We start from the raw sequence: 16,051 nt of genomic DNA, 5'->3' as shown, positions 1-16,051 counted from the left end.
AGCAGAATCTGAGTGTACATGTGTGATTAATTGCTCTGGAAACGTAATGAGTCATATTAACACTTGATAGCGCTACAAGAAGGCGCACAATCCCAAACCCTTTATTAGTGACATGAGCTGAAACTTCAAAGGCAGAAGACAGGGAAAATAAAAGCTAAAATCCATTTAGTGCTTTTAATAGCCTTGCAAAAATCTGTGATAAAACATGTACTATATTCTATATATACGTTTATATATTAAAAAATAAACAATGCAGATATTTTTGAATGGTTGTCAATAGAGAAAGATGATTGACTGCCAGCTGGTGTCATTTTACATCCACCAGCAGCGGCTCATTTATGAGGTTTGAATTATGTTATAAATAAATTTCATTATTTTTTTTTCATAAAGTTTCACACTTTCTGTGCATTTATAGATTGTGAAACCTTTCATGTCACAAATTGGTAGACTCCACCCACCCTCTACACAAGCCAATCAGATGGCAGCCACATTATGCTGACCAATCATATCACATTCTAGCTTCAACCAATTACATTCTAAATATTTTTTTTTTAGTGCAAATATCATTTGATTCGTGAATTCAATTGATTATTTGGAAACTCCTATATAGTTGTGCATCCTGTTCATTATAAATTTGCTTATTTTTTGTGAATATTTTAAAATTAATTTGTGGAACATAATCTATTTATTTAGAAATACAAAACAATTCTAACCCCATACTAACTGGCCAAAACATCTAAACTTGATTATTTGTTTTAGACATGGTGCTTCTGTGAGGTGGAAATTAGCAAAACTGCATAAGTTAGCAAAATGGCTAATAACACTTAAAGCACCTTTAGTTTGAGCAACAGTATAAATGTCCTTGACAGGTATATTATTCTCTGTCAAGAATTAAGGTAAGGCTGCTTCATTACTTGAAAGAAATACTTTAATTTATGAAGTTTTACAACTGATATGTATAATCTTTATTAGCATCATTCAGTGGGTTAATAGCACATAAAATAGGCTATATTTCTTGCATTTCTTATGCTCCAAATAATCAAAAGCAACACAAAAGTAACAATTATTATATAATACAACACCACCATGATACTGGTTTTATCTTCTTTAAGTAATGCTAATACATTCAACACATAGTTAGCATAAAATGGCAATGCTATTTAAACTCAACAAAAACAGCAGATATATAACTATTCCAAAATGGTGTAGTTTAACAGTGTAGTGTGTTTAAACAACAAAATATATGTAGCATAAAAAAACAAAACAAACAGCTCAATTAATCACCTCAGATGAAATTAAGATTTCATTCGCTGTCGTCTATGAAGTTCAAATGTGTCTGTCTGTTGAAGCAAGCTGTCCAAGATTTGACCAGCTTCATCGAAAAATCGTTCTATCTTTCCAATATTCTGTGCAGATAAAATTCGAGCCACAACCGCTGAGGCAATAGCCTGTGATTGGCAGGTGTTGTGGACCACGCGGTGTCTGACCTTCTTACCGGGTTCAATGATTAAGAATCCCGCCTTTACCGGAGGACCTTGCACGGTGGACCGTTCTCTTACGTACTGCCTCAAGTAAGCTGTGTAGAGCTGCATTATCCTCGCCAACCCCGTTCGGTACGACAAACGCAGCGATTCGGCCGTGCCTTTAGGTACGGACGCCAAACGAATCCCATGAATCCTCATGTGCAGGTGGATGGCTGCTCCATTGATCCAATGCTTAATGCTATAGGTGTTCAGCTGATGATCCACAGTCATGCTCTCATAGAGCTCGATCAGAGCATATTTCAGCTTCTGGTCATAGAGTTCGGTTATTTCTCCCATTTCATCGATGTCATTGGCCCTCTTAGACACCAGTTTGAGGTACTCGCTCGCAATGCTGCCGATTTCCGAAGAGTTATCTAATCCGAATGGCTTCTTAAATGGGTCCGTGGTCACTCCATCCATCTGACTGACAATACTGGACACTAGAGTGTCTAAAAGGAAAGATAAAGCGAGCGCCACAACTCCGACACCTCCATAAGATACATTGGTGCTCTGTCCGAAAATAGAGGTGAGGTTGGTGTCTAAAGCTGCCAGCTGGTCTGTGGTCAAGCTTTGCTGGATGGCTGCGTACTGCAGGCTGAGTGCAGCGCTGGAATTGAGGGACAGGAGGTTTGCCACCGTCCCATCAAGAGTGATGTCAGGAAGGATCCCACTGTCCTGTGCAACCTTGTAAATACTGTCTATAGTTGCTGGAGATGGAGTGCAGGGATGATTTCCCATGCTTAAATGCTTTATTCCGGTCGTCTTAGTAGGTCAAACATGAAGGAGGATTTGTGCAGTGGAACTCAGAGCAGATGTTTTGAAATGGCCAAAGTGCATGGTTTAGTCCATACAAAAGCAAACAATGTGATAGGCCAGGTTAAACATTGTCAGATTCAAAAATGTGAATCTGGTAACCTAACTAAATGATCCAACAAGAAACAGATATTTGACTTTTTTAGCATGTGTGGGCCAATGTTTCTCGTGTTGGAAACACTTAAAAATAAACATTCCAAAAGGTGGTTTTTGCAGAGATAATATTAAAGAACCATCTTTGGTTCGTTGAAGAACCTTTCAGCAATAAGTTCTTAAAAGAACCATTTTTTCTTAGTGTGAAAAACTTTGTAATATTCTGAAGAAACTATTGTGAAATGGAAAGGCTCCATAGATGTTAAAGGTTATTTATGGTACCACCAATGCCAATAAAGAACTTTGAATTTTTAGAAGTGAAAGATTAATGTGGATGGTATCTCTCTATCGTGGAGTATATATATATGTTTAAAAAACTAGGTAACAACATCCTAATTCCCCAACATCTCTAAACCAGCTAGCAGATGTTTTTTATATATAGATGACATTCAACTGGAGACTATTCAAAACTTATAGTCTAAGATGATCGGAAGCAGTATTAAAGGGAAATGGTGGTAAAACATGTTGATAAAGAAATATTGCTTAGTGCAATATCGCCCTATATCGGCTGTGATTTGGCCACAGGCCAAGTGGCGTAAGTAAGCACAGCCGTGCTGATATAGAGCCATATCGCATGGCTATAAGAATGATATTGTTTTTATACAACAGTTTGATGGCATAAGCATATAAATAAATAGGAAACAACAGTGGAGTGTCCCTTTGAGGAACTACTAAAGTTAACAGTTTAATTGCCGGTTCACACAAAATGCATTTTTGCTTTAAAAAATGCGAGACACGGGCAGTGGAATGTGGAAAAACGCAGCGTCTTGAGTTTTTGAGCGCTGCAAAGCACGTTTACACAGGAAAAACATTGGAAAAGTAGCTCAATGGAATGGAAAAACACGTTCGGTGTGAACGGCCCCTAACAGATAAGTCCAAGCGTTATGAATTCAAAAACTTTAACTTTAAAACTGGTAACGAAGGAGCACCAAGTTGCTTCTTTGAAGTTGAAAGGTTATTGTATTATTTAGGAGTACAGTATATTATGAGAAAGAGATCTGATACAGTATTCATTCTTCAGCTCAATCTCATATTCACAATAAAACATTAATTTGAATGTCTGCTGAGGAAAGCGATATCTTTGTCGTATCCTTTCATCTGCTAAAGGGATTTCCCATGATAACGCTGCTCATTGTGTTTGTTGGATGCGTCTTAAGCCGCGGTCACACTAGACTTTGAGAATGTAAAATTGTTTCGCATCTTTTTAAAACTTATTATAATACTTATAAAATGTAAAAACATACAATCTACTCCACGTTCCTGCAGCACTGCAGGTTTAAATTTGTAAAATTATAAAATGCTTTAATAAAAGAAAAACAAGTAACGATATTCCCTCTTAACCAGTGAATGATTTATTACAAAACATCAGACGAACAGTTATAACATTAAAAAATATTTATAAAAAGTATTTTTTTTTTTTTTACAAACACATACCAATAATCAGTAAGTCTTGACAATTCTGGAAAAATGGAAGAAACCAGCAGCACACCAGGATATATAGATGATGGATTTCCAGTGCTGTGAAGCTGTAGTGTGAATGTAAGAGCAGATAGTGACCCCATCTCGTCTGAACACGATCCACACGACAAACAATTCATCCACAAAAGTCTGTGATTACAGAGGGATAAAATGTCACAACGGGGTCTGCATAATATGAAATGATTACTGTAATTCAAAGGCTTGGTTATACTTGACCATTAAACACATATTGCACTCAGGATGTCATGCCAACGTGTACCGTGTATTCACTGAACATGCAGCATGCAATTGGTCAGCTGACAGGCGGAAAAATACTGCCTATTAAAATTTACACAAACGGGTCTTACGATTACAGTAGCCTGATGCAAAAAACGTTACACAGAGGTCGCAATTAACAATAAACCTCAAAAATATAACAGAAATGTTGAACTTGACAGACATGTGCTGTCCTAAATAAAGACCTGACTGACTGACAGCATCCAATTGACTGTTGCACCTTCTCATGCAATAAAAATACTGTCCATTAGATTCAAATAACGACAAATTCAGCTTAGAAAAAGTGTTTTGGAGGAGAGTCATGCATATTAACACAAAAACATCCAGTCTGATGTGCAACGTTTGAGAGATTTGCCTATTAACAATGACATCAACCGAACTTTTAAACCATAATCTAAGTGAAGCCTCCACCCACTGACTTCAGTCTGCACACATTTGGAATTAAGTTAAAAACAGGCCATACAGATCCCTTCGCACAGTAGAAATCCAAATATAAAAAATGTAAACATTACTCCAGGTACAAAAGCTTGTGAGGACTCCCGACGGGTCCGTGGAAAACTCGTGATAACGCAGTTTGTTACGCAGTGATTTCTCGTAAGAGCACACGCGAATGAGTTCTAGTTAGTATGAGATGTGTGACTGCATGCTTTACTATTTCTTACAATTTTTCAAAGGTGTCCGTGAGCCCGTTCATCTTGGCACCTGTGAATATTTTTTTTAGGTTGCAGGTAAACTTAACATGCAACTCTGAGTGAAAAACAAAAAGTGTACAGAAAGAATATTTAAGGAAAATTAAAGACATGCAAAAAAAAAAAAAAAAAACTATTGTGGGAATTGTGAAAATAACATGCAAAGTTGGCTGAAAAACAAAGTGTACAGAAAGAATATTTAAGGAAAATTAAAAGACATGCAAAAAACTGGGAACTGTGGAAATATACCTTAAAATTGAATGGATGACGTTTGGATTTTGGATGTTAAATTAAAGAATACATTTATAAACGTAAAACAATTTATGAAGCACAGAGTGTCAGGAAAGGAATTTAAAGGGATAGTTCACCCAAAAATGAAAATGTATTCACCCCTATGACATTCCAAACCTGTCTGAGTTGATTTGGTTGAACATAACAGATGATATCTTAAAGAACGCGGGTAACCAGTTTTTGGTTGCCACTGACTCCCATAGTATGGAAAAATACTATGAAAGTCAATGGGGACCTTCTTCAAAATATCTTTTGGAATTCTTCAGTAAATGACAGAATTTTTTATTTTTAGGTGAACTATCCCTGTAGTTTAACACATTTTAAATCTAAATTAATATTAAAAAGCAAACAAAAAAAGTAAAATATAACGGTTAAAAATTGTCCTATTTGGTTTGATGCATGAAATCCACAAATACATTGTACTGTTTTTTTTGGACACCTTGACCAACATGTCAAGTTACTTGAAGCCCAAATGTTCAGCACAACAGAGCCCTTTTTTCCTTCGCACGTATTATTTCAAATGCTCTGGAAACACTTTGAGATTATAAAATAATACATGACAAGGGCCAAATGACAATTCCATTCAATAGCTTTTAAAATCACAACGTTGGTGCAAAAATGAAAAGCTCTTGGATGATGAAATGAATGAAATGCATTTGCACATTTTCATAGAAAAATCAAGTCATTCAATTTCCCTCCTCAACAGGTTCACAGAAGGTGAGAAAAACGTACTAGCAACCATCAGGTTTTCTTTTTGGCCAACAGTATGTCTCCAGTGTATATTATAAATAAAAAAGCATAAATATTCCCTGCATAAGACTAGCTTACTTCCATTTACACGCTAATAAAATACTCCACTCTGCGTGGCAACAAACATCTCAGCAGGTGCGCTGAGAAGCCTGCGGATATGTAACAGTCTTCAGTCATTTATCTCTCTTTCAGTTTGCGTTTTTCTGGATTCTGATGCGTTTCTGGCTTTGCCGTCTCGGCGGCTTTGTGCACGTCTTTGTTGGCACGATCGCCCCGATTCACGTTTTCCTCGACCTCTTCCTCATCTTCATCCGAGCAAAGCTTCCAGTCATCTGCTTCCTCGCTCTCTGATCCTTGCACAGCGATCTGGGGAACCAGCTGATTCTTCCTTGCCACACACTCCTCCTCCGACTGCATCTCGCCCGTCATCTGCTTGAGCCGTGCGCCAGCGGATGCGGGCGTCTGAGGGGGCATCTGAGGAGCCCTGTCATCCGGCTCGTCAAAGCTCACTTCCTGCACGGCTTCTTGTTTCTTGAAGGAATCTCGACGTTCGGAGAGATTCAGCTTGCGCATTACAACGATCTGCTCCATGCGCTCGCCGGGCCAGTCCCTCAATCTCTGGGCGCACAGGTATCCGCCCAGCCTGCTGTGATCCGCCGTGTATGTCACACCACAGGCCCCCTCAGCCTCGGCCTCTCCCGAGACGTCCACCTCGCAGTGCGGGACCTCCAGCGTGTGTCTGCGGGCTGCGTGGGGCTTTTTGTCAGCGAATAAAGCCCCCGAGAGTTTCTCTGCAGACTGGACTCTCTTTAGCAGAGGGGAACGCGGAGGTTCTGCACTCCGGGGTCGGACCACGTGCCGAATGATGGTGGGGGGCGACAGGGTCTTGCCGTGGAAGGAGTGGAGGGTTTTGGAGATGCTGGGTAAGGGAGACGGGGAGCGCTGAGGGGACAGGGCCTGCGGCGAGGAGGTGCAGGCCAGAGGCGAGGGTGGGATACTGCTGGTGGACTTACGTCTCCCCACTTTAGTGTAGCGCTGGTTGCTGAGTTTAGACCCGAGGCCGTGCAGAGAGCTGGGCCGCATTTGCACCGCTGGTGAACTGGGAGAGCTGGAGCACGGAGAGGCGTTCTGGGGCAGGCTGGCATCTGAACGGATGGAAATGTTTTATGACAATTTGTAACAAAATACAAATATAAACAAGACCTTTTCAGCATTTTGTAATGAGTGTAAGTAAACTAGAAATTATGTGCATAATATTAAATATTTCTTCAATGTAAAGAGAAATATTTTGAAAAAATACATTCGATATTTCAATCTGTATTAGAGCTGCACGATTAATCGTTAAAAGATCGTGATCTCGATTCAAACACCCACACGATCTCATTTTTAAATGACAACGATTCGCCTGTGTCTTAAACCTTTGAAAATAATCATACAACGTTCAAATCTGCGTTCGCGCTGCCACTGACACAGAGAGCAGACATTTAACATGTTTGGGTAAGAAACAGCTTCACAAACAGTCTTTTCAACTGCACAGTATTATTTCTGTGTTATAGTCATTCATATTATCACAGAAATACTGGGATGAAAGTTTGCAGTTCATATATAAACATTAGCGTTTACATGCACTCTCTTAATGCGATGAGATTTTGGCAATATTGCGATTTAAACTTCTCATGTAAACGCAATACTTTGATTTAAAATAATGCGATTAAGCTCATAATCGGAGCAAGCATAATCGTATCAACATAGGTGGCGTACACCGATTTTAATCGAAATGTACAGGCATGTAAACACCTTAAATCGGAGTAGCGTATTGCCGCTCTGACCAAAGTGCGCATGCGCTCGTGACATGAATGACATGCACCTGTAATAATAGGCAGATTAGAAACGATGGCGGGGAAGAAAGCATCGCATGTCTCGGGAAAACACAACTCGCTGCCACCAGTCTCTGTTCCTTACCCTCATCCAGAAACGGCGAGCAGAACGCGACGGCAGCATAAGCAAACGAATTGCCGTCACATTTCTATGGCGCCAAAGCATGGAATACAACCATACAAAAGTGTGTTGCATTAGACTTAAATTAATACAGCGGCCAGTAACACACCTGCTCTTTCTGAGTCCATCATTTGTGCTGTGCAGTGGGGTACGTGAGGCAGTTAAAAAAAAAAAAAAAAAAGTACAACTCGCGAATAATAAGAATAATGGAAATTGCATGTAAACGGGAGTGAAGAGCTTTGCTCTTGACATGCAAACATCATAATGCGATTAAGTCCTTACATTATTCGTGCGCATGTAAATGACAAAAATACAAATACTCATTCGGGAGAACTGGCCCCCCGACTGAGCCTGGTTTCTCCCAAGGTTTTTTTTTCTCCATTCTCTCACTGAGGGAGTTTTGGTTCCTTGCTGCTGTCGCCTCTGGCTTGCTTAGTTGGGGACACTTAATTTCTAGCGATTATCGTCGATTTGATTGCACAGATACTATTTAAACTAAACTGAGATAGACAATGACATCACTGAATTCAATAATGAAATGCCTTTAACTGAAAATTGAGTGTTTAATCTTATCATTATACATTACTTACACTCTATCCTCCAATTTGATACTGTTAAGTGCTTTGACACAATCTGTATTGTTAAAAGCGCTATATAAATAAAGGTGACTTGACTAGTCATTGATGTCTATGGTAGCGATCAAAATAGAGTTAATCCCCTTTTGAAAGTAACTGGCACTTCAAATAATGTGTCGATTGCATTGTTTTGCCACCTAGTGACCGTTTTAAGAGATTTGTTCAAAAACGCTGATTAATCCATTATTAAATAAAACAAGTTAAGTATTTATGAGTGAGTCAATGAATCATTCATTCAAACCATTTTTTCTAAATTTTAATATTAAAAATTGGTGTATTTAATATATATATATATAAACATGTTTAGTAATTCATTCAAATTAATGAAACACTTTTAAATAGACTGCAGCAATAATATTTTGTCACACATTATTTTGTTTAGTTCAGAATTGTGGGAGAATCTCAATTCGAGACAAAAAAAAAAATCGTGATTCTCAATTTATCCAGAATCGTGCAGCTCTAATCTGTATATTACAAAAAACAACATTCAAGAAACTTTTTCTAAAGTTTTCTAATTGAATAAGTGAACTAGAAATAGTGCAGAATCTTAAATATTTATTTTACAATATAAAGAGAAATGTTAAAACATTTTTAAAAACAATTCTATATATTCTGCATATAACTATATGCAATATATTCAACAAACGTTTTTGTCATTTTACAATCAAATAAGTGAACTAAAACTAGTGCCGAGTCTAAAATATTATTTATTTTAAAATATTTTAAAAAAGCAGTTCGATTTTCTAAATAAGTGATTTAGAAATAGTGGCGAGTCTTACATATTTCTTTATTTTACAATATAAATAAAATATTTAATAAAAATAAAAGACTAATAACTAAATAAATGATAAATGAATAAATTAAATAAATTAAAACAGAAATAAGCATTTAAATATTTCTAAATGTTTTTAAAACATCTACATAATATAATAGCCAAAACATTTACCAAACTTTTGCGCTATTTTCTAATTTAATAAGTGAACTACAAATAGTGCCAAATCTAAAAATAGCTCTTCATTTTACAATATAAAGACAAAAATATAATTATATTTAATAACAGAATTATAAGAATTATATTTTAAAAATATATTTTGTCATTTCTTAATTGAATAAGTGACTTGCCTTTCTTAATTTTATTTAATATTTCTCTTTATATTTGTAAATATTTTTTACTTCCTTTCTATATCTATATATATATATATCTATATCTATATCTATATCTATATCTATATAAATAAAAATTTAATAAAAAAAAAAAAAAGTTGAAATGTTCTTTCATCTTCCTTATCTGTTAAAATCATATCATACCAGCGGTATGGTCGGGAACGGGGCTCCGGCAGGGTGTTGTGGGTCCGGAGGAGAGGCTGTGTGTGGGAGAGCCTGGCAGACTCTCGCTGGAGGACACAGAGTGATGCAGGCCAGAGGAGAAACTGCGGCTGCTGTGCATGACGGTGCTCTGTTTGGACAGTTTCTTCAGCATGCTGCGCCTCCTGGGTGAACGCCAGACATTATTCAGGTTAACGAAAACATCAATGATGGATCTCGATCTCTTGCAAGTGACATCAAACTGAATACCATTAACATATATCAAATACATCAGCCAGTAACCATATCTGCTAGGCTGTTAAAGGATATTAAATATTTTCTGCTGAGTAAACACTGTTTAAAATAAACGTTAATTCAATTTCAGTAATAACGCATCTAATTTGTGTTCACTGAATTGTATTTTATGCAGAAGCATCATTTATGGAATTGTTTATCCTGCATTCTGCATATTGGGATTGTCCATTGAAAAAAATAATGAATAAAAATTATATTTTGTAAAATAATATAAGAGCTTAAAAAAACAAGAGTTCTCCTGACCGGTCATGACTGTCCTTCCATTTGCTCCTCTTACAACGGCGAGCCATCTTTCCTTTACAGCTGCGCTTGCGTGCTGGCCCAATCTTTATAGACGTGTCCTCCAGTGCGATAGTCTGCAGGGCCACCTGGTTACCGCTCTGTATATTAAGAGAATCAAAGTAGTTCAAACTATTTTACTAGTAGAATTTATCAGTTTAAAATTTAAAAGTTACAAAAAAATTGTTTTGCATTTTATTTTTGTATTTAATACATTTATTTGTTAATGTCCGCGTCCACTGTCATTTTGCTTTTGTCATTTTATAAAAACAATAAGCCAGTTTAGACCATGTGGCAACAACAACCCTTAGCCATGGTAAAAATCACTGAAAAGTTCAAAACGGTTGTGTTTTCTGTGAAATCCTTCAAATGACAATTTATCTTTGGTCTGGTTCAGAATATTACAGAACGGTTCAGTGAATCCCAACATGCTTCTGTTCAAATACCTTCAAAAGCAGCTCCATCATCTCTGTGTGCACTAGACCCTGCACTGACTCTCCATTCACATGAGTGATCAGATCACCTGCTCGCAGTCCAGCCTCGTGGGCAGGGCTGCTCTCCTCCACACCCTGACAGAAAGAGCAAGAGCGATCAGAATAACCAGACCGATAAGCATCTTTAAAGCTCAATGTCTGAGTGTAGGATTGATTCTCCGCTCACCGAGACCATGTGGTGTATGGTGTAGATGTCGCTGGTCCCCATGTACACACGAATGGTCTGCAGGGTGAAGCCGTATTTCTTCCCAGAGCTGTGGATGATGATGGGGGGACGGAGCCTGCTGATGCTGAGTGACAGGTCTCGATTGGGGGAGGAGTCTCGGGATGATGGGTTAGAGGAAAACGATCGAGGGGAAATAGAGCGCGCTTGCAGGCTGCCACTCCCATCATCTGGGGAGGAGGAAGAAAATATAATACAGATAAAGCAAATTTTTTTTTTTTTTAAAGATTTAGTTTTGGAATTTTGTCTTTATTACAACAGGACAATGTAGAGATGAAGGGGAAGTGTGTGTGGGGGGGGGGGGATCGTGAAAGGTCCTCGAGCCAGGATTTGAACTCGGGACGCCCATAACGCAATGGCATTATATGTTGTTACATGATTCCATTGATTATAAAAACCGATTCCGGCAAAATACCAGAAATAGCACATTCCACAGACAAGAATCCATGAATAGCTTTCGATCAGATTTACAAAGTAAATAATTTATAAACCTACGCCAATACAGGAGAATATATTATCTTTTTTTTAAAAGTTAACTGTTTATTGAAACTTCAAAATAAAAGTTTAAACCCTTGCTCTGATTTTGTATGTTTTGATGTCCACGTATTCAAGAAACGTCAGTGGCTGCAGCATTTCTATCATAAAGAAGTGGCTGAATATTAAAGATAGTGGACATTTGAATTTAAGGTTTAGTCAATATTAAACAAGGATTAGATCATGTTGTAAAGTGTAAAAACAATCGTCAGGCCGTTGGCGCTCTCTGCAGGGATTTGGTCTAAAACATAACGTACATAAGATTATATTTTTTCATTACATGTACATGTAACTCTTGTTGTATAAAACCATATGATTACTTGCTTTTGACATTTTATTTGAACCAAATATTATTGCCTCATTGCTATTCTATATGTATTTAAAGTCAGTCTATTGTTCACGTAGGTCTGTTTTTATTACAAAAAAAAAAAAAAAAATCGGATTACTCGTCGGAACAATCGAGCGATTACTCAAATACCAAAATAATCATTAGTGACAACCCTAAAAATATACAATATCATTTTCAGTGCTGAGTTACATGTAATCCAGATTATGTAATCAGATTCCAAAAATTAAGTATTTGTAATTATATAACATTTTTTAAAACACTCATCAGATTTCAGATTTTTCTCTTGTAAATTTTGCACATTTGCACTGTTCTCTGACGTCAGTTAATGACGTAACTATATTTTTAGTGTTCAATCATTGTATTTTGACAATTGACTCATTTGTTGATTTTAAATTTTACATATTTATGAATTAATTGATAATTAGCTTTTCATCAACCCCCTGCAGTTCTTTCATTAACCCCAATTTGGGAAACCCTGGTGTTGTGTGATGTTTAATGCACTTCATATATATATATATATATATTTTTTTTTCTCCTCTTTTTCTTTCTCTTGTAAATCAATATGGTGCTAATAATCCCATTCAAATCTGTTATGAATAAATTGGCTCAAAAGTAATCTAAAAAAAAGAAAAAAAAAAAAGTGCTGTCAAAGGATTAATCGCATCCAAAATAAGAGTTTTTGTTTACATGTGTGTACTGTGTATATTTATGTATATATAAATACACACATGCAGTATATTTTGAAAATATTGACATGTATATATTTATATTAATATAATTTATATTATATATAAATCTATTTAATACATAAACGTAACATTTTTCTGAAATATATAAATGCATGTGTGTGTATTTATATATACATAAATATACACAGCACACACACATTATGTAAACAAAAACCTTTATTTTGGATGCGATTAATCGTTTGACAGCACTAGAAAAAATGTTCATTATGTAATTTGTAATCAGTAACAGACTACAATTTGCAAGTAATCTACCCAATCCTGATCACTCTCTAGATATGAGAAGCAATAATTTGTAACACTGCAGTGGTGACTGTGGGGTCTGACCTGGCGTGATGATGAGCGAGAGCGTAGACACCGATGCAGACTTGGGAACTTTGCGTCCTGGTGAGAGCCGCTGCCTGTCAGGCGTCTCCAGCTGGTTTCCAAAGCACTGAGGACTCCCTTGTTCCCTTGGTGATGAGTGTTTCGTTCCTGTGCTGTTGCTACGTAGTCGGATTCGTCGTAGGTTGGATACGACAACTTCAGCTGCAGAAAAAAAGGTTTGCATCAAAACACTCCACCCTTGTAAATGTAGCATAACGTTATTGTATTTAGGTGGACATTAAAGGGGTCATATGATGCTATTTCATGTTTTCCTTTGTCTTTGGTCAAACCCAAAGAGATATTCTTTATAAAAGTTAAGACTCTGCCACACCCTCCTAAAATGGCTCATTCAAACACGCCCCCACGTCTACGTCATGGTGTTGTATTTACAACACTGTTCCAGAACAGTACAACGCAAATATCCGAGTGTGTGCAGCGCATTTTACGGAGGACTATTTCCTGATCCTGAGAGAGTAGCCTACAATGTGAACACTGAATGGCTGTGAACACTATAAAGTGGAGCAATTCCAACGTCAGGACAGTCTGGCAATTCTGACTCACAGCCTGTATGTTTTCATATTTAAAGAATTTGCTACTGATTTTTCAAACACGAGTTTTGAGCTGTGTAGAGTTGTGCTTGTTTGTCGTTTCTCCGATCAAAAATGCAGACATGCTGTTATGTTTACACGGCATGGCGCAACGCGTAAAAAGACCGTATAAGTCATTATAATCAGTAATTCTGTCCTCACTGAATGCAACAAATGCCTTGTTTATAGTGGGTTTTATTGTTTTAGTCTCGTCGCGCCGGGACACGGCATCACAACATGGCAAGGGGCGTAACATTACGTCACACGCTTGAGGTATTGGCCAATCACAACGCACCTTGCATCTCAGAACGATGAGCTTTGTAAAAATCGATGTAATTCAGAAAGGCGGAGCAACAATAATGTACAGTATGTGGAAAATGTGTTTGTTGAACCTCGAACCACGTAAACATTGCATTACACCAAATACACAAAACAATGTTCTTTTTAGCAAAATAATATGACCCCTTTAATTTGAACATTGCAAGGGCACACATTTACTATAAAATTCTGCATAAATATGCAAATATAGTGAGAGATTTTAACTCTTAACCCAGAAGGATGCTTTGCATTTCCAGTCTCCCCAGTCAAATTATCGTATATTCCGAGCTGATAATCTAATGTTAAACCTATTAAAATATTTTAAATAAAAAGCACATGGCTCAATAGCGCCATCACTTTACAGTGTCACAATGACTGTCATTTGTCAGTGCCTCACTCCTCAAAGTTTAATGAGTGTGTAGATGACACAAAGCCACAAGTCAGCTGCCTACGCTTTTGGACATAGCTAACGTCGGCAGCTGACTTGCTGCCTCGCTGTTTTGTGAAGGCACTTCACAAAACTGATTTCGGACAGGCTTCTGAGGCAGCGTAATGGTTTAATGATCTTCAACAAAATAGAACAAGAATAATAACTAAATGAATATTTAATTACTATAGTACTGATTTCTTGCTAGAAATAACATCAAAAGTGCAAAACGTTAGTCAGAAATATACATTTACACACAAACTGACCACCAAACGTAACTTTCAGACGCCATCTTTATTTTTTAGCTCAACCGTCACGGAATGGAACGCACAGGATTGTGGGATATCAAAAGGCAGCGAAGGATACATCTATGCTGCCTTCAAAATTCGATCAGAAGAAGGTACCTCCGGAGACAGGAAGTGAAGCAGAATTTGGATTTGGACGTGCCTTGATGCCCTCCTGCCTTGGAATTTTAGAGCTTTCGGACGTAGCCTACATTAAAAACAGATGGGCACTATTTGAATGGGTTCTTATGGAGACCGGAACAGAAGAGCATCCAATCGGAAGTTAGAATTCGTAATGGTGGCGTTCAATGTTTATTCAGGAAAAAGGTCTATACTGACAAATGCTTTTTTTTTTTTTGGACAAAATATAGTTTCATGGCTGCTCTCAAGTTGCCCACTGGCAGGTGAGGCAAAATGTTCATTTTGAAAATTTGTGAAGGGCAATAAATTTGATGAAAGAAAACTCATAAAATGTGGCACATTCTCAGTGTCAGCTTACCCTCGTCGTCTGTGGAGAGGGCGAATCGAGGCATGGCCTCCAGGCTGTGCGTGCTGCTCACCACTAGGGGGCTCACAGCTCGCTCAGGCTGAGAGGAGCTGGAAGAAGTGCGAGGGTGCAGACTGGAAGATATCAAACACACATTCAGAGTGCTGGAAAATAACATGTTTTGACTGAGCCAAAAACATCAAAACAGTATACTAAAATTATATACTACTACTAATGGAATATTAAGACTGAGTGTAATGTATTTTTTTAATAAAAGTGTAACCATAAGAAACATTTTCATTAAAAGTGAACCAAAAAAAAGAAGTAGATTTTATATTTCTACATCTAATTATCTATCTATCTATGCATTATGTATACATATCATTTAGTTTAACTTGTACTAAAATGAATAAAAATAAATATTAAATGAATAACCAAATATCAATATACAGACATAAAACAACCAAATGTATATAATTTTTACAAGTAAAAAAGGAATTTGACCTAAGGTATCTTATTTTGACTACTCAATTACATTTTTATTAGTAAGAATTATTGCATTTTTAACTAGTCTTAATTAAGTTGCAGAATTACCGATAATAAAAATAAAATTTTTAGACAAAATTATATTATATTTACCTGCTGTTAACTTATTACTAGTCAAAATTGACTTACAGATAACTTAAATATTATATTTTGACTAGTCAAAACCCCAGATATCTGTAATGCA

General features: G+C 37.0%; 1 protein-coding gene across 1 annotated transcript in view; it reads right to left on the bottom strand.

Annotated features, from left to right (window-relative positions):
* Positions 1-3,818: 3,818 nt before the first annotated feature.
* Positions 3,819-16,051, bottom strand: part of mast3b (microtubule associated serine/threonine kinase 3b) — a 47,870-nt gene continuing 35,637 nt past the window's right edge. The window contains 7 exon segments of the mRNA XM_058791172.1: positions 3,819-7,119; positions 9,916-10,097; positions 10,471-10,607; positions 10,953-11,075; positions 11,167-11,393; positions 13,180-13,380; positions 15,334-15,455. Coding sequence (XP_058647155.1) covers positions 6,152-7,119; positions 9,916-10,097; positions 10,471-10,607; positions 10,953-11,075; positions 11,167-11,393; positions 13,180-13,380; positions 15,334-15,455 — 1,960 coding nt within the window. The 3' untranslated portion in view covers positions 3,819-6,151.

Source organism: Onychostoma macrolepis, chromosome 11 (assembly GCF_012432095.1).
Source record: "Onychostoma macrolepis isolate SWU-2019 chromosome 11, ASM1243209v1, whole genome shotgun sequence".
Taxonomy (NCBI): Eukaryota; Metazoa; Chordata; class Actinopteri; order Cypriniformes; family Cyprinidae; genus Onychostoma; species Onychostoma macrolepis.
The sequence above is the reverse complement of the archived record's forward strand: the minus strand, read 5'-3'. Positions and strand labels throughout refer to the sequence as shown.